Genomic DNA, 25,174 nt, shown 5'->3' with positions numbered 1-25,174 from the left:
TATACTCCCTCCTTCCTTTCTTTTAAACTGCCTCAATGTATTGTATTAATGGCATTTTAACTAAACCCAGAGGTAGAGAATAGAATATAAGGACAGGAAAAGCAGTTGAATTAACCTTAAAGTACTCTTCATGTTAACCTTTAAAATCTTTACCTCTACAAACAAACAAAAAAACGTCTTCAATGTGTGACATTATTTAAAGGAAACATTCAAGTGCAGGCATTTGCAAAGCTGGCTGAAGGAAACTATAAGCAATGATGTAGCCAAAGGAAGAATGTCAGAACGAGCCTGAGGTTTCCATGTGAAGGCCTTGCTCCTAATTGTTATTATGCTTACAAGGACACTCTGTAAAAAGAAAAATGAACGCCTTGTTCAACACCTGCTGTAAAAAGATGCTGGAACTCCATGGCTTGCTTAAATCATTTTTTTTTCCTGAAACAAATTGCCGAACAAGCCCTAGGCCATTTAATTTCCAAATACCAGTAATTAAAATGAGTAACATCGTCAGAATTTGGCAGGGCCACAGCTTTCTTTTCCCTTTTCATTTTCACATAAATTTCAGTGAAGGTCAGATATGTTGAAGGGAGGAGACGGGGCGAAATCTGCCGGCTGTGTGCTCATGGGAGGTTAAAATACGACTTGTTCATAGTGTCCCTCATAGTTCAGGACTTAATGGTCCTTGACGGGGATAGCCTAGAAGTTAATTTTACTCTGTGTCCCAAAAGCAGTCATTGTCAATGTAATCTTTCTTGTAGGCTGAAGGGTATCGTCAACAAATGATCTGACTTTCAATAGCAATTGACCAGCAGTGTCTCAACCCAAAGAGTCATGGATATGACTCCTTATTGATCTGTTTCCTACTCCTAGTGGTAAAAAATAGTTTTACCTTTTTATTTTGCTTTAGCTCTTATGTAGTTCATTTTTACATATTTCTCCCTAGGAATTAGTTCTGAATAGTTCTCACATTATTTTTTCTTAATGTCATTATCTATACAATTCATAAACTTTAAAAATCCTTCAAAATACAGTATATACTTATATCAAGAAAAAAAAACCAAACTTTTTAAAGATACGGCTAGCTCTTTATTTGGGAGAAATGGGGTGGATCAGTGCAGAGAACATGTGCTTTGGTTTCAGTCTTTGTTTCTCATCTTAGCTCTGCTACTTCCTGGATGGACAAACTGGGTTGAATTATTTCCCCTCCTTTGGTCTCATTTTCCTAATCTTGAAAATGGAAAGATTAAAATTTGCCTTGGTGAAAATTCAATAAACTGAAGCATACAAGGCAGATTAACTTTCTGAAGAATAACCCAAGTCTAATTCCCACAAAGGACTCATTGTGGATAAACAGGTAGGATTTTTCCTTTCCAGTCTACCCTCACCCTAAAGAGAACAGTAAAGTCTGATCTCCTTGAGGTTTGGGTTCACCTTACCCAGATGAGAAAAACAGGTATTGATTTTCAAAATGTTAGGACCCTGGGTTCTTCTCCACAGTGGCCCAGACAGAAAGGATGACTGTTGGAATCTATGGAAGCTGGACAATAAATGCCAAGGACATGAGCATCAGCAAGGGCCTTGAGTGGCACAGCCTGCTGGAAGGGACATTGCACTAGAAGGGATGCACTCTATAACTGAAGGCTTCTAAAAGTGGAAAATGTGAGAATAGAGGACAAAGAATCAGTCTGGGAAAAAAAACTTTCAAAGGCAATGTAAGAGCACATGGAGATTACAAATTTATCTATAGCATGGAGTGTAACCCAATGTACTTTTGCAGATAAATGAACAGCAATACTGAGATCTGCCTGGTTCTCTCTAATTGAGCCCCATGATACCAAAAAAGCAACAAAAAATATAAAGTGATTAAACCCAGGACTTTGTGTTCTTGGGAGGACTACTAGATGAGTCTATGAATAGGCAGACAGAGAGTTTCTTTTCTATTTGTAGTTTCTGATCACATATCTCATAATACAACCTGAGAGTTGGTTCTCATCATATTATTTCCAGTCAGTCCACAGGAGATGAAATAGAGCAGAAACAGACATACAGAAACAGAAACAGAAATAGACAGAGCGTAATGGACATGGGAGAGAACTAGGTAAAGAGTGAGGCTTCTGTAAATGTTTCACTGCTCAGGTCATCTTCCCAGGCCTCACTAGTCTATGGAAATGTGGTTGCCTTGACAATAGGAACAGATTTTCTAGCCCTGACCCACTTTTCCAGGGCGTTTAGGAAACCCCAAGAGTGATGTGCTCAAGAGCAAGTTCACTATCAGATTGTGACAAGGCTGTACCAGGAATATTCTATTCTCAGTGGAAAAGAGAGAGTAGATCTTTCCCCCTCTGTTAAGTTGGCTTCTGAAGCAGTTACTTCTAGTACATATGTTAATGAGGTTTAATGAAATACCTTTTTCAGTCTTTACTTAAAAGTGTTCTTTCATTTTAGCACTTACATAAATATCCAAGTAGCTGGAGAAATGGATTCAAGCAAAAAGCAGAATGTTTCTCTTCCCTTTGTGCATGTAAGTCTAGATTAAGCCTGTATCAGATATTGTCAGTGTCTGTCTGCGTCCCCAGAACTTCATGTATGTTTCTGTAGGCTTCCAGTTACCCAAATCTATATCCCTATCCCTAAGGATCTCCCCAGTGCAAGGAAGTGCTGTGAAATTAACATAACACCCCTTGGGAGCACCCTCAACCATTGATTCTCAGGATAGTTGTATGAACTTCCCAGCTCCCCCACCTCTCGGCAACTCTAGGTGGGTATTATGTGCTGTTTCCCAGAGGATTTCAGCTCCAGGTACCCACTATGGTAGTTGGCCTAATTTATTGGCTACCTTCCCTGCCTTGTCTCATGACCCCATTCTACTACCAACATTACCTGCACTTCCCAACTAAACTACTTGAACTTGAATTCTTGTCTCAGGTCCCAAATCTGGAAAAAACAAAAACAAGCACCTTCAAATGAGTTCTCTTTAAAGAAGTTTCTAGCAACTCCTACATACAGACTCTTCTTTGGTCATGTCACATGCTCATCAGAAGCATTCAGATATGTCTGTGCCACAGCAGTAGACATAGCTTGAATTCTTTTCCAGGATACTTCCATGCTCTCATCTGGCAGGACAACTCCACCTGTTCAACAGCCATGATTTAATTCTTCCTTGGCTCAAGCTGTTAACTCATCCTCCTGTACCCAGACCACAGCCCAAACTGCTTTTTTAAAAATTTCAGCTTTATTGAGGTATAACTGACAAATAAACTTATAAGGTATTTAAAGTGTACATCATGGCAATTTGGTATATGTATACATTGTGAAAGAAGTTCCCCCCATCTAGGTAATTAACACATCCATCACCTCACACAATTTTCTTTTTGTTTTTGGTGAGAATATTTAAGTTCTTCTCTCTTAGCAAATTTCCACTATACAATTCAATGTTATCAACCAAATTGCTCTAAGCAAGAAATAGCAAAAGAATTTTTCTTTTGCCATAAAGATTCAGTTATCAGAAGCTTCCATAGTTGTTTAAAGACACAGAGCATTGTGAAATCAAAAATAATATACTGTATGTAGCAACAATAATAAAAATAGTATTATGCATTATCCAAGATTATTATTTCCACTAATATTTTCTCTCTTATTTATTCTGAAGCCATATAAGCTAATTACTCCATTCCTTGCTTGCTTCATGGGCATGAGAAAGGGATGGGAGTTGGAGGAGAAGTTTGACTTTAACATGAATATTTGAAGATTAAAAATATTTTACCTTTAAATTGTTTTTCCAAATATATTTTATGAGAACACTACTGTTTCAATACCATTAGCCCTTGTAATAATCATATGGTATAATTATTTGAAGCATGACCTATTTGAAAAATATTTTATTTATATGTTCATTCCTAACCTTTTGTTTTCTCAAAAGACAACAAAAAAATAGGTGAATATAACATAACTCAGGTACAAAAACTCCATGTTATTATATTTTTTACCTCTAAATAGAAGTCAAAATCACAAATGAAATAACTAAACTATTTCCCATAAAAATCTCTCCTTATAGAAATAGTTACCTTTCCAGAGTGTGGTAGGCAGAATCCTAAAATGGCTCCCAAGATTCCCACCCCCTGGTGGGCACATCCTTTACAATCCTTGAATGTGGGTGGAAGCTGTGAATATAGTGAGATATAAATCCCATGGTTAGGTTGCTAATCAGTTGACTTTTAATTAGGTGGGCCTGGCCTAATCAGGTGAGTTCCTTAAAGGGAGATTTGGCCCTTCCTGAAGTCAGAGGGATTCAAAGTGTGAGAAAAATTCTTCTGGCCTTGAAGGAGCAAATATTCATATTGAAAATTGGCCTCTGGAGAGGACCATATGGCAAGGACCCCAAGAGTGGCATCTAGGAGCTGAGAGCTATCCCTGGCTGACAGAAAGCAAGGAAACTGGGAATCTCAGTTATATAACCTTAAGGAAATGAATTTTTCCAACAGCTTAAGGAAGATTGAAAGGGGAGATTTCCCTAGTCAAGCTTCTACAGGGGGACACAGCTGGCCAACATCTTGATTACAGCCTTTTGAGGCCCTTAGCAGAGGCCCCCCACTAAAATGTGCCAAACTCCTGACCCATGGAAACTGAGATAATAAATTTGTGTTGCTGTAAGCAACTGCTGTAAGTTTGTGCTCATTTGTTAAACATCAATATAAAACTAGTACACAAAATTTCCATGGAAACTCAATACCATGGCTAACCCATTACATTAAAGGTCCATAAATCCCCTGTGTAAAACTTTTGCACATTAAAAGACACCATCAAGAAAGCAAAAAGACAACTACAAATTGAGATAAAATACTTGCAAATTGTATTTCTAATAAGGAACTTGTATACAGAATATTTAAAGAACTCTTAAAATTCAATAATAGACAAATAACCTTAAAATGCAAAGAATCTGAATAGACATTTCTCCAAAGAAGACATGCAAATGGCCAATAAATACATGAAAAATATGCTCAATATTATTAATCATCAGGGAGATGCAAATCAAAACCACAATGAAATTTCATTTTACATCCAGTAGGATGGCTATAATAAAGAGAAGATGTGGAGAAATCTGCAACCTCATACATTACTGGTGAAAAATGTAAAATGGTGCAGCCACTTCGGAAAACAGTCTGGCAAGTCCTCAAGTGATGAAACATAGAGTTACTATAATGCCTAGCAATTTAACTCCTAGGTGTCTACCCAAGAGTAATTAAAAGGTATAGCCACACAAAAACTTGTACATCCTTGTTCATAGCAGCATTATTAATAGAAGCAGAAAGTGGAAATAATCCAAGTGTCCACTGGCTGATGAGTAGATAAATAAACTGTGTTATATCCATACAATGAAATATTATTGAGCAATAAAAAGGAATGAAATACTGATACATACTACAACATGCTGAGTGAAGGATGCTTGTCCCTAAAGACTCCGTATTACATGATTTCATTTATATGAAAAATCCAGAGTTGGCAAATCTATATAAATAGAAAGTATATTTGCGTTTACCTGGGGTGGGAGGTGGACATGGGCTGTGCTTGCTAATAGTACAGGGATTCTTTTGAAGGAGATGGAACGATTGTAAAGTTAGGTTGCAGTGGTGGTTACGCAGCTCTGTAAACTAAAAGCTATTGAATTGTACACTTAAAAAAGGTAAGTATTACAGTATGGAAATTCTATTTCACTTAAGCTATTCAAGAAAAAGCCTAGTTTCTCTTTTGTTTTGCTTAGACTATGCTAGGAAAGCAAGTGTTCTGTAGAAAAAATATTTAAAAAATCAGTTCACTGATTGGCATAACTCATTGGCCAGATCTGATGCATTTCATGATGATGTCAGAAACGCAGCATGGTTGAGGGAGAAGCAGCAATTGCTAAGTAGTGTTTTCTTATCCGTGCTCACTGCCTAAGAACTTGGTGACCTCTCTAGCCTGAATATTGCCTTGAAAAAGGAGGGACTGAACTGGGTAAATTCCCAGTCACTAACAATTCTAAATATTCTATTCAGCCTGATGATTTAAGCAAAGATAGCCACCAGAATGATACTCAGATTATCCTATTATACCAAGGTATGACTGAAAATTTTTATCTTGATTATTTTAAACCAAAGAATTGATCTAAATTCAAGAATGTAACCAAAAATGACATCAAGCATTTCATGTCATCTCTTCTGTGTTACTTTTTTCTCTATTTTAATGTGAATTTAAGATCAGAATTTTATACAAACTATCATTTATGTCTGAAGCACAATCATTTGCCTTGGGTTTCCCGATACTAATTTTGCTCTCATTTTTTAACCAAATTATTTTCAAAGCCTCTTTAACTGCTCTGAAAGCTCAGAAATGAGGAAAGGAACGAACACAAACCAGTTAAATGCAATGAAAAAAAATTTTCAGTTCCACTTAGAACATCTAAATGACTTTCCACTTTCCTTGGTCACTAAATACTCACAAGGCCTTATTCTGTTAGTTACTAAGGTAACCCAAAGCTGGCAGCATGTTGACATACCTTTCAAGGCCAAGAGGTTTTGCAGTATTTCATAGATAATGTCACATTAACCTCAAACTTGTCCTTTTTACAAAAGAACAATAATTATTTGAATGAATCTGTTCTAATTTTATTCTTTGGGTTTTTTTTTTTAAGAGACGTTTGACTGCACTTTCCTTCAGCTCACGTTCTTTTTTAAATAATGTTAGTAAAAGTCAGATACCTTTATTGATTCCTGTTTTAAACCACTCGCTTCTTGTGTGGGTTACTGACAGCCTGGGTCAGAATCCATGTAGTCGTCAAAATGGTCCTGAAAAGAGAGGACATCCTTTGATCTACCCTTATAGCCCCATAAAGATAGACCTAGTGAAAATTAAAACAAAAAGGATGTAATAGGAATAAAAGATAAAAACAGATGGTCTGTTTCCCTTTTTGTCATTAATTACAGTGCATACACTCAGATGAAAGAAGCAAGATTTTCTGTCCTCGGGTTATGAATGAGGCGTTGTAGCCAGGAATCAAGTGTATTCCTCCCGTAGCCCATAATTACAATGTGAATGTAGGTGTGCCACTGACTGCGTCTAAGAATCAACTACTTTCCAAAGTCAAACAGTGCAGAGAGTTCATTAATCTTTTCCAAATAATCCAAAGTAATGGTAAATTTAGATAAATGTAAATTTGAGTGGGTATATTAAATAATAACAAAATCAAATATACTGACAGAAGATTATTTCTCTGTTCATCAATTATACACTTAGGGAAATTCTGAGATAATTCATGTATAACAAATCTGATCCAAGAAAATGCCTGAATCTAAAATCGTGGTAGTGTTCAACTTGTGTACCATTGCCACAAATCAAGCACTAATATTTGTGAGTAGTGAATTCTTCCCTCTTCTAAAGTTCTTCAAGTTATTATTCAACAGTTCTTGGGAGCTCTAAGTTTATTTGCTTTCTGTTTAGTGCCTCTTCAGGCATCCTTAATCCTGACCTTATTCACCTAGATTCTATTAAAAAAATAATACTTATTTCTGGACTTTGCCAGTTAGATCAGTGTCATATTGAATTGATCAAAAGGGTTAATATAAGACTCTGAATAAAGTATTTTTTCCTAAAGTGACAGCACTCTATTCAGTTTAGCAAATATTTACTACCACCCTGTAATAGATAAGATGCTAAAGACTGCAAGTAATTCAGGGGTTTATTTTATTTACTTGTGTAACTGCCCATTTAAAGTTTGTTTTATTAATGCTAATTTTTATTACTTTCCTGTGGCAACCTATCCTTTGTCTAAAGAGTGAGGAAATTATCCACTATATTTTGTACTATATTATTAACATCCAATTATGTTCTAGTTAATTTGAAGGTGTTAGAAAATGATATGTTTTGCTTACTGAAGAAAACCTTGTCATTAAAAGTGCGAAATTAGTCAATATCCCATTTCTTTATTCATAATTATAAAAATACCAATTTGCATGACATTTTATAACTAATGAACACTGTGAGATTAGAAATTGGGGTTACTTTATGCCGTAATATTTCCCAAGGAAGATTTTGTAGCTAATAATCCTGTATTATATACACTTGAAAGTTGCTAAGAGAGTAAATCTTAAATGTTCTCACCTCAAAGAAGAGATAGTAATTATGTGACATGGTGGAGATGGTTGACTAAGCTATGGTGGTAACCATTTTGCAATCTGTAAGTATATCAAGTGAGCACATTGTATACCTTAAACTTACATAATACTATATGTCATTTATATCTCAGTAAAGCTGGAAAAAGACATATTTTGTTCATTGAAATTCATTGTGAAGAATATACAGTTAGAAAACTGAATAAAAAGCTGTAAGACGAAGAATTGTGTGCATGTTGCATAGTTGCATACTCAGTTTTGTCTCGGTAAAAATAATGTCCTTGGTCTTCCTGTTTTAATTGTTTCCTCTGCTTATTTATAGTCTTTGTCTCACTCTATCAGTGAAATTCTGAGAAAGGCACATTCAAATGACTTGGAGCTTTATTTTGTCAACTAACCCTTTGCTTTTTAAAACTAGGTTCAAAATTCAGCTAAGATCCCATAGACTGTTCACAAATAAGCTACATTAAATAGAATAAAACATTGACCATAACACAGAAAGATGCAAAAACATTTGGAAAGGAGCTGTTGCTTGGAAGAATTCTAAAACTTAAAGGAGAAGAGAAAGTCTTATCAGAGAATTGAGATTTTATTCTTAGACAGTAAAAAGGTTGCCTTTTTCTTGCTGGGTTTTGTAATAAGTGATACACCGAGAATTTTGTTTTCTCTGTTTTTGAGCTACACATAAGTAATTTTTCTTATTTTAATCTTCTTGTTGAGTATATTTGACATACAACTGTAAATTTAAAGTATACAGTGTGTTACTTTGATACATTTATATATTGTATTATGATGGTCATTGTAGTGATACTTACCACATTACATAATTATAGAACAATATTGTTGTCTTTATTCATTATACTGAACATCAGATCTCTATGGCTTATTTTCTGTTCATTGCAAGTTTGTACCCTTAAACAATATCAGTCTTATCTCCCCCACCCCATCCCCTGGTAACCACCATTTTGCTCTCTGTTGGTTTTTTTTTTTTTAACAAGTTTGACCTTTTTAGATTCCGCATATAAGTGATACCATATAGCACTTGTCTTTCTCTGACTTATCTCACCACTTAGCATAATGCCCTCATGGTCCATCCCTTTTGTCACAGATGGCAGAATCACTTTCTTTCTCTGAATAATAGCTCCACTGTGTATTTATATACCATATCTTCTATACTTATTCATCTGTTGATGCACATTTAGGTTGTTTACATATCTTGGTCTGATTCTTTTTGAATTAAGAAACTTCCCCTTAAGTATTTCACTGCTCAATTGCTTCACTCAAGAAGAATACAGCAGCTAATATGTTAGAAGGTACAGGATAAACCTTTAAACTCACTTTATCCTGTCAGAGAAAACCTAGTTGTATATAGCCAGTTATAGTATGAGATAAACAGATAATAACCAAATCACAAACTTTTATCATTTATTCAATGCCCAGCACTGTCTAAGAAGTTAATGAATATGAGATAGTTATATTAGACATTTAAAAGAAATGTAACCTCATTTTGTAACTAAGCTAGTCAAGCAGGATATATTGATGACATAATCATGCCTTATCTTTCCTTCTCAACAGTAAACAACTTAGGATCAGGGACTGGTTCTTACTCACTTTGGTATTCTCTACGTTTTTTTTTTTTTTATTGAAGTACCATCAGTTACATGTGTCAATTTCTGGTGTACAGCAGTGTCCTAGTCATGCATATACATACATACATTCATTTTCATTTTTTTCATTAAAGGTTATTACAAGATATTGAACATAGTTCCCTGTGCTATATAGCAGAAACTTTTTAAAATCTATTTTTATGTATAGTGACTAATATTTGTAAATCTGAAACTCCCAAATTTATCTCTCCTTTCCCTCGATAAACATAAGATTACTATGTCCGGGAGTCTGTTTCTGTTTTGTAGATGAGTTCATTAGTGTCCTTTTTTTCACTTTTTTTTTTTTTTAGATTCCACATATGAGTGATATCATATGTTTTTTTTCTTTCTCTTTCTGGATTACTTCACTTAGAATGACATCTCTAGTTCTATCCATGTTGCTGCAAATGGCATTATTTTATTCTGTTTTATGGCTGAGTAGTATTTCATTGTATAAATATACGACAGCTTCTTTATCCAGTCCTGTGTTGATGGACATTTAGGTTGTTTCCATGTCTTAGCTATTGTATATAGTGCTGCTATGAACATTGGGGTACATGTATCTTTTCGAATTAGAGTTCCCTTTGAACATATGCCCAGGAGTGGGATTGCTGGATCATATGCTAAGTCTATTTTTAGTTTTTTGAGCAATCTCCATACTGTTTTCCATAATGACTGCACCAACCAACATTCCCACCAACAATGTAGGAGGGTTCCTTTTTCTCCACACCCTCTTGAGCATTTATCGTTCATGGACTTTTGAATGGTGGCCATTCTGACTGGTATGAGATGATACCTCATTGTAGTTTTGATATACATTTCTCTGATAATTAGCAATGATGAGCATTGTTTCATGTGCCTCTTGGCCATTTGTATGTCTTCATTGGAGAATTGCTTGTTTAGGTTTTCTGCTCATTTTTGGATTGTGTTTGTTTTTTTGTTAGTAAGTCATATGAGCTGTTTATATATTCTGGAAATTAAACCTTTGTCAGTTGCATCTTTTGCAAATATTTTCTCCTATTCTGTAGGTTGTTGTTTTGTTTTGCTTATGATTTCTTTTGCTGTGCAAAAGCTTGTAAGTTTAATTAGATCCCATTTGTTTATTTTTGTTTTTATTTCTATTGCCTGGGTAGACTGCCCTAGGAGAACATTGCTAAGATTTATGTCAGAGAATGTTTTCCCTATGTTTTCTTCTAGGAAGTTTATTGTGTCTTGTCTTGTATTTAAGTCTTTAAGCCATTTTGAGTTTATTTCTGTGTATGGAGTGAGGGAGTGTTCTAACTTCATTGATTTACATGGTGCTATCCAGTTTTCCCAACACCACTTGCTGAAGAGACTCTTTCCTCCATTGTATATTCTTGCCTCCTTTGTCGAAGATTAATTGATTATATGTCTGTGGGTTTACTTCTGGACTCTCTATTCTGTTCCACTGATCCATATGTCTGTTTTTATGCCAATATCATGTTGTTTTGATTACTGCTCCTCTGTAGTATTGTCTGAAGTCTGGGAGGGTTATTCCTCCAGCTTTGTTCTTTTTTTTTTTTTCTTCAATATTGCTTTAGCAATTCTGGGTCTTTCGTGATTCCATATAAATTTCAGAATTGCTTGTTCCAGTTCTGTGAAAAATGTCCTGGGTAATTTGATAGGGATCACATTAAATCTCTAGATTGCTTTGGGCAGTGTGACCATTTTAACGATATTGATTCTTCCAATCCAAGAGCTTGGGATATCGTCCCATTTCTTTATCATCTTTAATGTCCTTAATCAGTGTTTTCTAGTTCTCCATGTATAAGTCTTTCACCTCCTTGGTCAGATTTATTCCTAAGTATTTTATTGTTTTGGGTACTATTTTAAAAGGAATTGTTTCTTTACTTTCTTTTCCTGCTAATTCATTGTTAGTGTAAAGAAATGCAACTGATTTTTGTATGTTAATCTTGTATCCTGCTAACTTGCCAAATTCTTTTATCAGCTCTGGTAGTTTTTGTGTAGAGCTTTTAGGGTTTTCTATGTGTATAGTATCATGTCATCCACATATAGTGACAATTTTACCTCTTCTCTTCCAATTTGGATCCCTTTTGTTTCTTTTTCTTGCCTGATTGCTGTGGCTAGGACTTCTAAGCCTATGATGAAAAGTAGTGGTGAAAGTGGGCATCCTTGTCTTGTTGCAGATTTTAGTGGGAAGGTTTTCAGTTTTTCACCATTGAGTATTATTGTATCCTCTACATTTAGTATCACTAAATCTCAAATTCCAAATGTGAACAGACATAGGTACCAAAATTAGCCTTTTTCTTCTTGACAATTCAGTCTAAATCCTGGTTAGAAAGGCTTCAATGATTATGATTTATCTAACTGCCCCTCTTGTTCCTACTAGCCCACATGATCATCTAAGTTGCTATACATGTAACAAACTAAAGAATAAACTGATCCTCAGTTGTTTTATCTGTGTAAAAAAAGTATCTTACTCATACAGTGACCTGTCAAGATTTTCTAGCTCTTTGTAGCTTTGGTATGCTTTACTTAAAACCCATACACACAAATCATTTTACAACCATTGTTGTGAAAATATTCTGAATATAGAAAAGCACTCTAATTAGTTTCCATATAATGTTTCTGACTGTTAAAGAATTTTACTTGGGACAACATGTATTTTTACCCAGAAAGCATTTCAACCTTTGAGAAAGGTGGTGGGGGAGGAGAGAAAAAATATTGATTTGTCTAGTTCTGGTCAGTTATAAAGATTGTATAAAAAAGCAACAAAAATTACCTAAGGTTCTAGGGAAAAAAACAAGACTATTCAACCAACATGCTCAACTCAGAGCTCTAGAACAATTAATTGTCTTTGACCTGTAGCCCCATTCCATCCTTGAGTTTCTCATCCCTAAAGGAGTATAGTGGACTTTTTATCTTGGAGCCTATGAGCTAATTTAAGTATTTTGTTTCCACATTCTGGCAAAACCCTTCACCACAACTTTTCTCTATTGATGCCTATATCTGAAGTTTACCCCCTCTAAGTCATAATTTAAATAATATTGTCAATATGTAGTTGCTAAGAGAAACTGGTTCACTTCCACTGTTGCCACTCTTCAAAAGATAACTGATTGTTAACTATTAGGAGTAGCTACAAATATTGCATGCCTAATCTGTTCTAGATACAGTATTAGGCATTCTATGCATGTTTCTTAATGACAGAGAAAAATTTGCTTCTTTCATTATAAGTATGTAGACATTGCTTCTGCAACAGATTACTTGGCCAAGGCTGTGAGAATCCTCAAAACGCTTGATATTGAGAAAGGTTAAATGCCTCTTTAATTCATTTTGTTACTCTTAATGATGGACCAGACCACACATATACCACAATTATATAAGGGAAAAGCCTCACACATACTCTCACCAATGGCTTTAGGCCTTGGTTTTCTTCTTTATTGTAGCTCTAAGATGGTACCTTGTGCAAAATTATACACTTAAAGATTGTAAAATTGAAAATTAAGGCAGGTTCTCTTACATTGACCGCTTAAGAGTCGCACTGTAAGAAGCAACAACCTCTCCTCCTCCTCTCCGCCATCTCCTTGGCAGCCGCAAAACAGCAACTATGCATGAGTGCATCTCCATCCACATTGGCCAGGCTGGTGTCCAGATCAGCAATGCCTGCTGGGAGCTCTACTGCCTGGAACACGGCATCCAACCCGATGGCCAGATGCCAAGTGACAAAGCCATTGGGGCAGGAGACAACTCCTTCAACACCTTCTTCAGTGAGACGGGCACTGGCAAGCATGTGCCCAGGGCAGTGTTCGTAGACCTGGAACCCACAGTCATTGATGAAGTTTGCACTGGCACCTACTGCCAGCTCTTCCACCCTGAGCAGCTCATCACAGGCAAAGAAGATGCTGCCAATAACTATGCCCGCAGTCACTACACTATTGGCAAGGAGATCATTGACCTTGTCTTGGACCGAATTCAGAAGCTGGCTGACCAGTGCACAGGTCTTCAGGGCTTCTTGGTTTTCCACAGCTTCGGTGGGGTAACTGGTTCTGGGTTCACCTCCCTGCTGATGGAACGTCTCTCTGTCGATTATGGCAAGAAGTCCAAGCTGGAGTTCTCCATTTACCCAGCCCCCCAGGCTTCCACAGCTGTAGTTGAGCCCTACAACTCCATCCTCACCACCTGCACCACCCTGGAGCACTCTGATTGTGCCTTCATGGTAAACAACGAGGCCATCTATGACATCTGTTGCAGAAACCTCGACATTGAGTGCCCAATCTACACAAACCTGAATAGGTTGATAGGTCAAATTGTATCCTCCATCACTGCTTCCCTGAGGTTTGATGGAACCCTGAATGTCAAATTGACAGAATTCCAAACCAACCTGGTACCCTATCCTCGCATCCACTTCCCCCTGGCCACATATGCCCCTGTCATCTCTGCTGAGAAAGCCTACCGTGAACAGCTTTCTGTAGCAGAGATCACCAACGCTTGCTTTGAGCCAGCCAACCAGATGGTGAAATGTGACCCTCGCCATGGTAAATACATGGCTTGCTGCCTGTTGTACCGTGATGATGTGGTCCTCAAAGATGTCAGTGCTGCCATTGCCACCATCAAGACCAAGCGTACCATCCAGTTTGTGGACTGGTGCCCTACTGGCTTCAAAGTTGGCATTAATTACCAGCCTCCCACCATGGTACCTGGTGGAGACCTGGCCAAAGTACAGCGAGCTGTGTGCATGCTGAGCAACACCACAGCCAGTGCTGAGGCCTGGGCTCTCCTGGACCACAAGTTTAACCTAATGTATGCCAATCGTGCCTTTGTTCACTGGTACGTGGGTGAGGGCGTGGAGAAAGGAGAGTTTTCTGAGGCTCGTGAGGACATGGCTGCCCTTGAGAAGGATTATGAGGAGGTTGGTGTAGATTCTGTTGAAGGAGAGGGAGAGGAAGAAGGAGAGGAATACTCAAGTTAAAATGTCACAAAGGTGCTGCTTTTACAGGGAAGCTTATTCTGTTTAAAACATTGAAAAGTTGTGGTCTGATCAGTTAATTTGTATGTAGCAGTGTGTACTTCCATATACAAGTACTAACCTATGCTTTAAAACACAACACTTTGTTACGGGCCCAAGCTATCCATTTTTCTGATGGATTTGAATAAAGTATTCCATCTTAAATGAAAAAGAAGAAAGAAAAGAAAAGAAAAAGAAAATTAAGGAGTTATTGTTAAGTAAATCCCCACCCAGGAGAAGGAATAGATGGAGCTCTAATGGATGTTTTCCTTCCCTACACAGTCCACTGAGTGAAAGAGAGCATGCTCACACACCACCTGTGTACCTACTATAGCATCCCAAGGGGCGTGTGACCCTCAGTGGCATCACTTCCTGCCTGGGGAGAATGTTGTTGTTGAAACAGCCTAGTCTGGAACTTCAGCATCCAGAATACTGCCACAAACTTCCTAGGTAACTTCAGGATGTCGGCTCCCTTGCTCAGGGCCATGGTTTCTGTATATAAAACGAAAGAATTGGGCTATGCTTCTCTTTAAACTGAACAATCCATAAATGGAACTCAGAAAAATTGTACTAAGTACATCTTTACTACTACTACCGTACCTCTAAGCTGATCAGATTTTTAAAAAAATGGCTAGCACACACTACAGACTTATTTAATGAAAGCATATTTAAGAAAGCAAAAAGGTGTCCCTGCATTCTGCAACTGTATCCTGTATCCAAGGAGTGTGCCCTGTGAACCAAACCACACCCCTTCTCCAAAAGTTAGGCAATGAATATTCCCAGTCCCTAGAGCACATCGTCAAAGATCAGCCATCTTCATCCCATAAAGGCCCAGCAGTATTTATCCCTCAGCACCTCTTAAAATGTCTACATTTTTCTCAGATTAGAAAAAAAATTGATATTTATGGTCTAAATGCTGATGAAACTATGTCATTATCATTACAATGTTTTCCTCTCTTGTTTTAGTTTGTTTTTTTGTTCAAATCCCACAGTGCCCCCGGCAAAGGACGTGTGTTCACCATCCTCTATTTCTGAAATGAAATGTGAAAGCAGTGAGATGATGTCCATTATTTAAAACTGTCTCTTCAATCCTGGAATGAGTTTCTTTTGTAAAAGATCAGTGGAACTGAACAGTAAATATAGAGAATGGAGCAATACACAGGTCACTGACTGCAAGAACTTGCCCTTTTAAACTCTTGAACACACAGACACATCAGGTGATGTGCCTAAGGTTTATAAGTAAAATCTTTGGTTTAATCCCCAAATACCATGATTCATGCAGCAGTTAGGTTTCACGATTCTAATAGATAAAGTCACTTAACAATACATTTATTTTTCTAATAATAAAATGATATATATTCATTGTAGGAAATCTAGTGAGTACAAAGAATGCAAAGCTAGCAAATTATCCCATTAACCAGAGAAAATCACTATAAACATTCTGGTATATTCCTTTCTTCTACATTTCCTTTAACACTTACTGACTCATTCATTTGACAACTATTTATCACCTAAGTTCTCAACCTTAGCTACACATTGGAATCACCTGGGAAATTAAAAAAAAATACTCTTGCAGGAGTCCCATCCTCATGGATTCTGATTCAACTGGATGAAGTAAGGCCTGGGCATCAAGATTTTTTTTAAAGATTCTCCCTAGGTGATTCTAATATGTAACCAAGATTGAGAACCACTGATCAAATTTCAGTGATGTGTGAGACATTGCTAGGCATGGAAACTCAATGATGAAGAGATGTAGGGTCCTCAAGAACCTTAAAGTCTTGTGGAGCGACAGACAAATGGACCAACAATTTCAGTAACTTAAACAGTATAATGGAAGAGTCTTCAAATAACCATGGAAGCATGGGAAAAGGAACACTTAAATCTATCTTGAGAAGTCAAGGCAAACAGCTCAGAGATTTAGGCAGCCAAATAAGATAAGTGTTCCAGTTGTAGCAGCATAGGAGAGTAGAGAATGCTTAGAAAACTCTTAAGTGGCTCCACTGAGTGTGACAAGGGAAGTGTCTGGAGCTGATGGTGGCCATGTAGGCAGCAAGCAGGTCCTGAAGGACCTTGTAGGTATTTGGAATGATAGAAAGCCCTTGAAAAGTTTTGAGCAGAGGAATACATGATTACCTCCATGTCTAATTAACTTGCTTACCTTTGGCATCAGTGGGCTTAAAGGTCTAGGTGAGACTAGCTGTAGCAAGACTAGAATGAAGTCTGTAACAAAACCCCAAGAAAGCATGACTGTTTATGACTCCCTAAGTCTCCTGGTGGTTCATTGTTCATCTTACTTATTACAATAACTTGCATTTGTGTACTAAACAATCATGTTGAAGTTTTGTTTTGTAGAAAACAAGATTCTCATAAAAGCCTAATATTTTCTTCCTGGGGATTATAACACTTCTTAAAGAAGTTGTATCTGTCAGGATCCCAGTAGGAAACAGAATTTGCCCCAACATGATTCAAAATAAAGAGATTTTAATACAGAGTTAAGGGGGAAATTAGGCATGATGTAGTGCCCAGGAACTAGCAACAGTGTAAATCCATTACCATCAATAGGGCTGAAAGGGGTAGGGGAAAAAATCAGAGCCCAAAAGAATTGGAATTAAAGAAGAGATCTTGCCAACAGATGTGGAGGGATGCAGCTACTACCAGAACTATAGCCAAAGCAGGGATGACACAAAGAAGAAATACTCTAACCTCATTTTCTTTCTTCTCCTAATCTCTGATCTGCTGTTGGCCAGTCCATCCTGAAGCCATCCAGTAAAGGATCCCAGGAGATTCGTTTCATTCACAGTAGTCAGACTCTTTGGGGCATAAAGTAGATCAGAAAAGGTCAGAGAATGAAAGCCAACAGAGAATAATGAGCCCACAGAGGAACACAAAGTCATAGCAAAAAGTTTAGACATAATATCCATCACTGTTTTTAATAGACACCTAACAGAAATCACAGTAGACTGTATAACATACCCACTGGCAAAAAAATAGAAACCTTTCCATGAACCAAAGTACCAGGAAATTCCTTACAGTTAATAAGGATTTTTGTTGGAAAAAGTTATCAGTTGACAAGTTGAGGCCATCTTAATTAAAAGCTAAAATTAGAAAGCAGATATAGTTCAGCTGTTAAAAGTTTCCAAAGCTACTCAGACCTTTATACATTTCCAATTATTCATCTAAGGTATAGCAAAATCAAGAACTCAAAAGAAATACAACAAAGTAAGTATGATATTTAAGATGCCAGGTATATAGAGTTAACTAACAGATGCTCCTTGAGTGCTTGGAGTAACATTCTAAAAGGGGCACACAGGTACTGTGTGCTAATGACTAAAGAAGGTCCTTCCTCCATTTGGCAATTGTGGCCTCTTTTAAGCAGTTTACAACTTTGGGAGGGTTCAGTGGTTCACAGAGAAAGAGAATACCTTTGTAGACAGCCAATCAGAAAATCAGCTCTGGAAATAAATGGGATACGACTAGACTACAGATATCCCAAATTAAAACATCTGGTCCCTCCTTTCAGGGAGTTAACAATTATCAAATAGCAGATGTTAAAATTATAAATCTAAGGCTTTTATTAGTCTGCACATCAGAGCAAATCTGAACCACTGGAGTGTATGAGATAGTATTCACATGAAATAATGCAACATCACTACTATTGTCTATATTGACAAGTGATATTTTAAGATGTTCTTAATTCATTTCTGAGATTCTGCAGCAATTATTTACACATACCTTAATATATTTATTTAAAGATATATTTTATTGTAGTTACCTGTGTGAATGTCTTTCTGTTTCATCAGATACTGGGGGCCAGAGGGGCTTTGTCCTGTTCTTTTTGTAGCTTTTACATAACCTAGTATACTTTCTTGCATATTATAGATGCTCAGTAAATCTATATTAAATATCAAGAGGAACTTCTATATTAAATCTATATGTGACTTTAAAATTATATTTCTCATAAAATAATCTGTTGAGTTGAAGGCACTATACTTCTGTGCCATACTTGAATCCTCAATTTTAAAAGCATTTAAATCCTACAAGATATGTTTAACATTTAAATGATACTGAAGTTATACCATCTTCCTTTGATAATTTGGGGAAACTTCTGGGATGTTTCAAGACCTCAGGGTCACTAGTGAGAATATCAGTTTTCAATGATCTGTGTCGAAGAACCTATTTAATAGGAATTTCTAGTTGATAGAATACCAGAAAAACTAGAGTTTGCTATATTTTATTATGGTTGATTTTCATTGAAGTGACTGGAATTTTGCCTGTTGACCTTTATATTTAAAAGGCTATCATTGTATTACATAATGTTAGCTCTCAGTATTCAAAATTCCTTGCCTCCTCCTGCTTTCCATAGCCCATTTTTTTTCCCATGTAAAGCGATTTTATTCAATGGGAAAAACTGATTTATTCTATGACCTTTAGAAACTTTTGTCAGAACACTGAAAACTCTTTTACTATCAGTTATAAATGTTTAGTGAAATTAAAGAAATAGTAAAACTAGTATTTACTTAGTACGCTATAATTTAAAACATTAAGAATTATCCATAGTCCATTCTTAAAAGAGGGGAAAGTCTTTAAATTTTCCCAAGATAACTGAAGTTGACCCCGGACTTGAGTAAAAGACATCTCTTTTAGGTCTATAGTGGCAATTTCAGTCTTTCTTAAGATCTCCTAGTTCACTGCCAAGGGCTTAAAAAAAAAATCTGTGTAACATTCAGCTGTCCATCAAGGCTTAATGCTGCCACTAAATAAAAGCTTTTATTTTAGATTTAGGCAAAATGTTCCCATTACTTAGGAGTCCGCTATAATATAAAATTCCTCATACGGTTGCAACAAAGACATGTTTGAATGAAAAAAAAATGAATTATACTTTTTAATAATTGAAGAGATTTCATACAGCCTTTATTCTCCCACACATCTAAGCTTGATGAAAAATTCTACAAAATTCAGTTTCCTTAAAAGTAGTTTCAGCTTCATACTTTTTACTTGTTTCTTTCAACACAGCACTTTTCTATATACTACCTCCAACATAAATCAGTTTTCATTATTTTATTTCCTATTTTTTATATAATTAGAAACTATTATTTGGGTTGCAGTGCTGGTTATAGATTTCTTTCAGATTCTTTTATACCAGATGTGTCTTTGCAAAATGGAAGAATTTACACACACACACACACTTTAGCTGTTCCTCTTACTAATTGAGAAAGCAGAAAAGTCCTGGATTTAATTTTTTTTAATTGAAGTATAGTCAGTTACAATATGTCAATTTCTGGTGTACAACATAATGTCCCAGTCATGCACAGATTTAATTTTGTCCTACAACCTTGCTTGCATGCATTGGTGCATACTAACGGAAATGAATAACTACAGTTTCCTGTACCTTAGTTACTCTGGGAAGCTGATACGTTCTCTGTCATCATGAGATAGAAATTCTATAAGTTGGCCTCAAGTGTAGGAGTGTCTTTTTAGCCAGAGAGAGAGAATTTTAATGACGCTAAGAGTAACTATGGTTTTTATCAGTTGTCACTAGTTATGTCCAGCTTGTTCACTTTCCACTGAGTCCCGACCTTCAAGCAAGCACTTAAATTATCATCTAGTTTAGCTAATAGCCTGGTTACTATGTAAAGGGAGTCTCTTTATAAGATTCATGTTAATTGCCATGGGGAAAATCGAAGACCAGAGATATATTCCAGGGATTTTCTCCAGTTAAACATGCCATTTAATGAAACAGGTAAGTTTCAATAGAAGAATTTGGAAACTGCTACTACTTATACCTTGTCAGCAGGTCTGCATTCTATAAATTATAGGAAGAACTTTAGACTAAAATGACTAGTACTATCTACTTTTAAAAAAAATTAGGGCTGAGAAGAAGATATGAGCCAATTTTCAGGTAACTATGTGTTTATATATATATATAATTTTAGTCAGTGCTATATATATATTTACAGTGCTGTGTCAGTTTCTGGTGTACAGCATAATGCTTCAGTCATACATGAACATACATATAGTCCTTTTCACATAAGTTACTACAAGATATTGAATATAGTTCCCTGTGCTATACAGTAGAAGCTTGTTGTTTATCTATTTTATATATAGTAGTTAGTATCTGCAAATCTTGAACTCCCAATTTATCCCTTCACACCCTTCCCCACCCCCTGCCCTGGTAACCATAAGTTTGTTTTCTATGTCTGCGAGTCTGTTTCTGTTTCATAAATCAGTTCATTTGTCTCCTTTTTTTTTTAGATTCCACATATAAGTGATACCATATGGTATTATTTTTTCTCTTTCTGGCTTACTTCACTTAGAATGACAACTTCCAGGTCCATCCATGTTGCTGCAATTTGGAGTTTAGTCTTTAATTAAAGACTAAGGTAAAATTTTGTACTAACAATTCAATAAATAGATAAATTCCATTATACTTTGGAATAGTTGATGGAATAAAAGAAGAATCCAACCCATTGTTTATACAACCGAACCCTTTGGTTATACAACATGTCCTAGAAAGAAGACTACCTTTGGACAAAAAGCTGCCTTTTCCTTCTTAGATATTTTGAGTAAAGATTGAAGTAATATAGGTTTAAGCAAAGGTTTACCTTTCTAGTTAGGAATAGACACATCAGTCTTGTGAGGGCATGTATGTATTTGCCATATCAGATCGCATGCCCTACACCCAGTGGTTCACTGGTACACAGTAGGTTCTCTGTTTCTGTTTTGAAACCAATTTCTGTAAATGACTTCTTCCTTACCAATAGCTATTTAGTTTGATAAACTGACATAGTTGTGCTTAAGAATAGCCTAGTAATTGTATGAAAAACTGCATCTTATGAGGATCCTAGACTGAAGGACAAAACAGGAAATAATGTGAGAATGTCTGGAATGATACATGGGTGTTTAAAATTTACCTGACTTTGATTTGTCCACATCTGCTCTAGGAAGTTTGTTTCATAGCATTAATTTAATTAACATTTATCCTATCAAATTGCCTAATAGTGCTCATTCCTTCTTAATTCTGTTAATACCATATGTAGTAGGCAAAATACTGCCCCCTCAAAAGATACCCACATCTGAGTCCCTAGAATCTGTGAATGTGTTATGTTACATGGCAGGAGACAAGGTTGCAGGTCGAATTAAGGTTTCCAATCATCTAACTTTAGGATAAAGATATTTTCCTTGATCAACTACTGGGTGGACCCAATGTAATCACAAGGGCCCCTTAAATGTAAAAGTGAGAAGCAGAAAAGTCAGACCCGGAGAGATGGCAACATGAAAAAGACTCAACTGGTCATTACTAACTTTAAAGATCAGAGGCTGTAACCAGCTAAGAAATATAGGCAACCTCTAGAATCCAGAAAAGGCAAGAACTCAGATTTTCCTCTGGGGCCTCCAGAAGGAACATAGCCCTGCCAACACCTTGATTTTAGTGCAGTGACACCTATTTTGGACTTCTGACCTCCAGAATTGTAAGAGAATAAACTCATGTTGATTTCAGCCACTAAGATTGTGATAATTTGTTATAGCAGCAATAGGAAACTGATACACGTGACAATTGTAATTTAGGATTGTTAGTAAAACTAGCTAAAGAGGTTTCTAAAACACTTAGCTTCCACTCAAACACTTCTTTTATTCATACTGCCAAGACTTCATTTTTGACAAAGACAATAGAGGCACAGTAGGACACCAAGAACCTTGGGGAGATATCAACAAATATGCATGCTATTTTTCATTAGCTGATTAGATATGGTTTCATACAATGTTTTATTTAAACTCCTTTGCTAAATACAATCGCCTTCATCCCTTGGAGGATTTATCTAGAGCAGTGTGGAGAGTGATTATGGAATTGAGAATCAGTAGAAAAATAGGTCAGTGCTGAATTGAGGCCTGAGTTCCTTTTACCTTGACCAGATTCAGTGTTTCTCTTGCTAATTCTTCCTTACCGTCTTTCATTCTATTTCTTCTGTGGGCTGCTCTCTGCATTCACTTCAAAAGAACAAAGCATACAGAGTTTCAGCCCCCCTTTCTGTGCCGACAAAGGGGACCTGGGCCTAAGGTCAGCACATTGAGGCACTGATTAGAATTGACCATAGGTAGCAGTTGCTACAGCTTCACCACTGGGAAGGCCTTGACAGCTTTGTGACTCTGTCCCCCTCTGTAGACCCTCCTCCTCCTGCTCCCTCTTGTGCTGCCGCCTGAACAAAACATCACATCAGCACTGTTTAAGGCAGGAACCTAGCCAAGGAAGTCATAACAGGACAATAGACACACAATCTGATAACCTTGTTAGCTCAAATCAAAGCTCCTAACAAGTAAGAGAGGTTAGTGAAGTGGAATAAAACTACTGCAGTATTTGGGTTTGTTGAAGTTGCTTTTCAGATTTTTCCCCCTTTAAAAAAAAAAAAGTAGCAATTCTTATCCCTTTATTTAAGATTAAAACAGGCACAAGGACACGAAACAAAACAACATGTACAAGGCTAAGGTTAACCTTTAAAAGAATACAAATGGAGAAGGATGTACAAAGTTCATAATTATCTTCTTAATGAAAAATAGCATAAAACTACTTTCTTTGTGTTGCCAGATCTCTGCAAAAGTGTAGTAAGTGTGGAATAACCTTCATTATCCAGAAAAAGTTAGGGATGTGGATTAATTTGTGTAAATGATAACTAGTAATGAACTCACTTCAGATAACAGACCAAGGATGATCAAGGTCTTTCTATTTTCTGTTTTATTTACTTCACATTACAGGATACTATTTCAACACACAGAGATTTTGCCAGGTTTGATTATGGCCTTTTATTACCTCCCTCATACCCACCTCATCCTCCAGGGAGCACTTCAACCTTAAAAAATATAATTTTAATCCCAATATTATCTTCCTATTTCTGCAAAAGACATTACTGTATGCTCCAGTACTGTCTAAAATGCAGCAGAATTGTATTCACTCTCCTCCCACCTTCAGTTCCTGAGTTCTTGCCATTTCCATGATCTTAGAGGAAATAGCCCTAACCTTGAAGTCAGGATTTGGCACTGCTCAGACCCTAGTAGGACCTGGTTAATTGTCTCTGTGCCTCAGTTTCTTCATCTGTAGCAAATGACAAAATAATAAGTCAATTCAACAAGTAGGTATTTGGATGCCTTTGAACATGTCATTTTTATATTTTGTGTCATTTTATTAAAGTTAAAAAGTGGTGAAACTTTATGATTCGACATGGCTCCCAATTTATCTTTTGCTCTTGTGTTTCCCTGAAAGATTAATGAACCATAGCTAAGTCCATACTGGCTTAGTACTCTGAATCTGTTTAGAGGATTTTACTGTGAACATTTTATTCAACTATATTGAACTATTGTGCTGAATGGAAGTCAAAGCAACACAATTCAGTTTGTGTAATGTGTGTATGTAAGTGTGTGTACCTTTTATCTGGAAAAAATGCTTCTTTTATAGCAGCTGAAAAATTGTAGTGATAAACAAACCATTTTACTTTTCTTACCGCCTTTTGTTTGTGAAGAATTATAAAGTGGCACTTCAATTAATTATGACTTGGAAATTTTGAAATCAGTAAGTTCTGCCTTGCTTCCTTTCCATTTTGTATATGACTTGAAACTGAAAAGAAAATTATAGAAACCGAATTTGGAGAAGAGAAAAATCATTATTTTTATATACATGGTATGTGCATAGTTCTCATTCACCAAGATGACAATGAGAAGAGAGACAGAAAAAAAGCAAAGCTTAAAAAATATATTTTAATTATATTTAGCAATCATTTATATAAACATATTGCAGGGATTATCTAACAATTATGTAAAATGATTGGATCTTGGCAGTGAGATGTTAATTAAATATGGATTTTCTCCTTCGTTTTGAATGTTTTCAATTAAAAAATATTTCTTTACATACTAGTTCCAGGCAATCTATTGTTTGGACATCTATAAATATACTATTTGAAAGGATGGCCCTTCCCCAAATCTCTTCCCCACTGGTATCTTCTAATAACTGAAATTTTTAGCACTTTAGCTGAAATTTTTAGTATTTTACACCTTTGTGGTAGATCTCTAAAAGACTGTTATACTGTAAACGGTATCTGGGATTAAGAGGTCATTATTATTCATCAACAACTCTAGCATGCATTAGCTAAAAATCTGTGGCATTTCTTGGGTTATTGATCTTCATGGAGTCTTAGACTTTGGACATTGTAATTAAGACCCAACTGATTCTAACCTGATTTTTGTATACCCAACTCAGGTGAAGGCTTGGTTTCATTGACAAGCATGCTTCTTGGAATTAGGCCTAATCCACCTATAATCATCTTTATCAAATACATTGAAGGAAGAGATACTATTAGTGTTAAACTTCTAAATTTACACATTGCCCCCATTTCTTTCTGTAATTCAAAATAACA

General features: G+C 36.2%; 1 protein-coding gene across 1 annotated transcript; it reads left to right on the top strand.

The window, feature by feature from the left end:
* Positions 1-13,302: 13,302 nt before the first annotated feature.
* On the top strand, positions 13,303-14,823 carry LOC105089297 (tubulin alpha-1A chain). The gene has a single exon (XM_031445609.2). It carries the CDS (start codon positions 13,377-13,379, stop codon positions 14,736-14,738), a length of 1,362 nt encoding a protein of 453 aa, XP_031301469.2. The 5' UTR covers positions 13,303-13,376; the 3' UTR covers positions 14,739-14,823.
* Positions 14,824-25,174: the final 10,351 nt, after the last annotated feature.

Source organism: Camelus dromedarius, chromosome X (genome assembly GCF_036321535.1).
Source record: "Camelus dromedarius isolate mCamDro1 chromosome X, mCamDro1.pat, whole genome shotgun sequence".
Taxonomy (NCBI): Eukaryota; Metazoa; Chordata; class Mammalia; order Artiodactyla; family Camelidae; genus Camelus; species Camelus dromedarius.
Note: the sequence above shows the minus strand (reverse complement) of the source record. Positions and strands in the feature narration are given on the sequence as shown.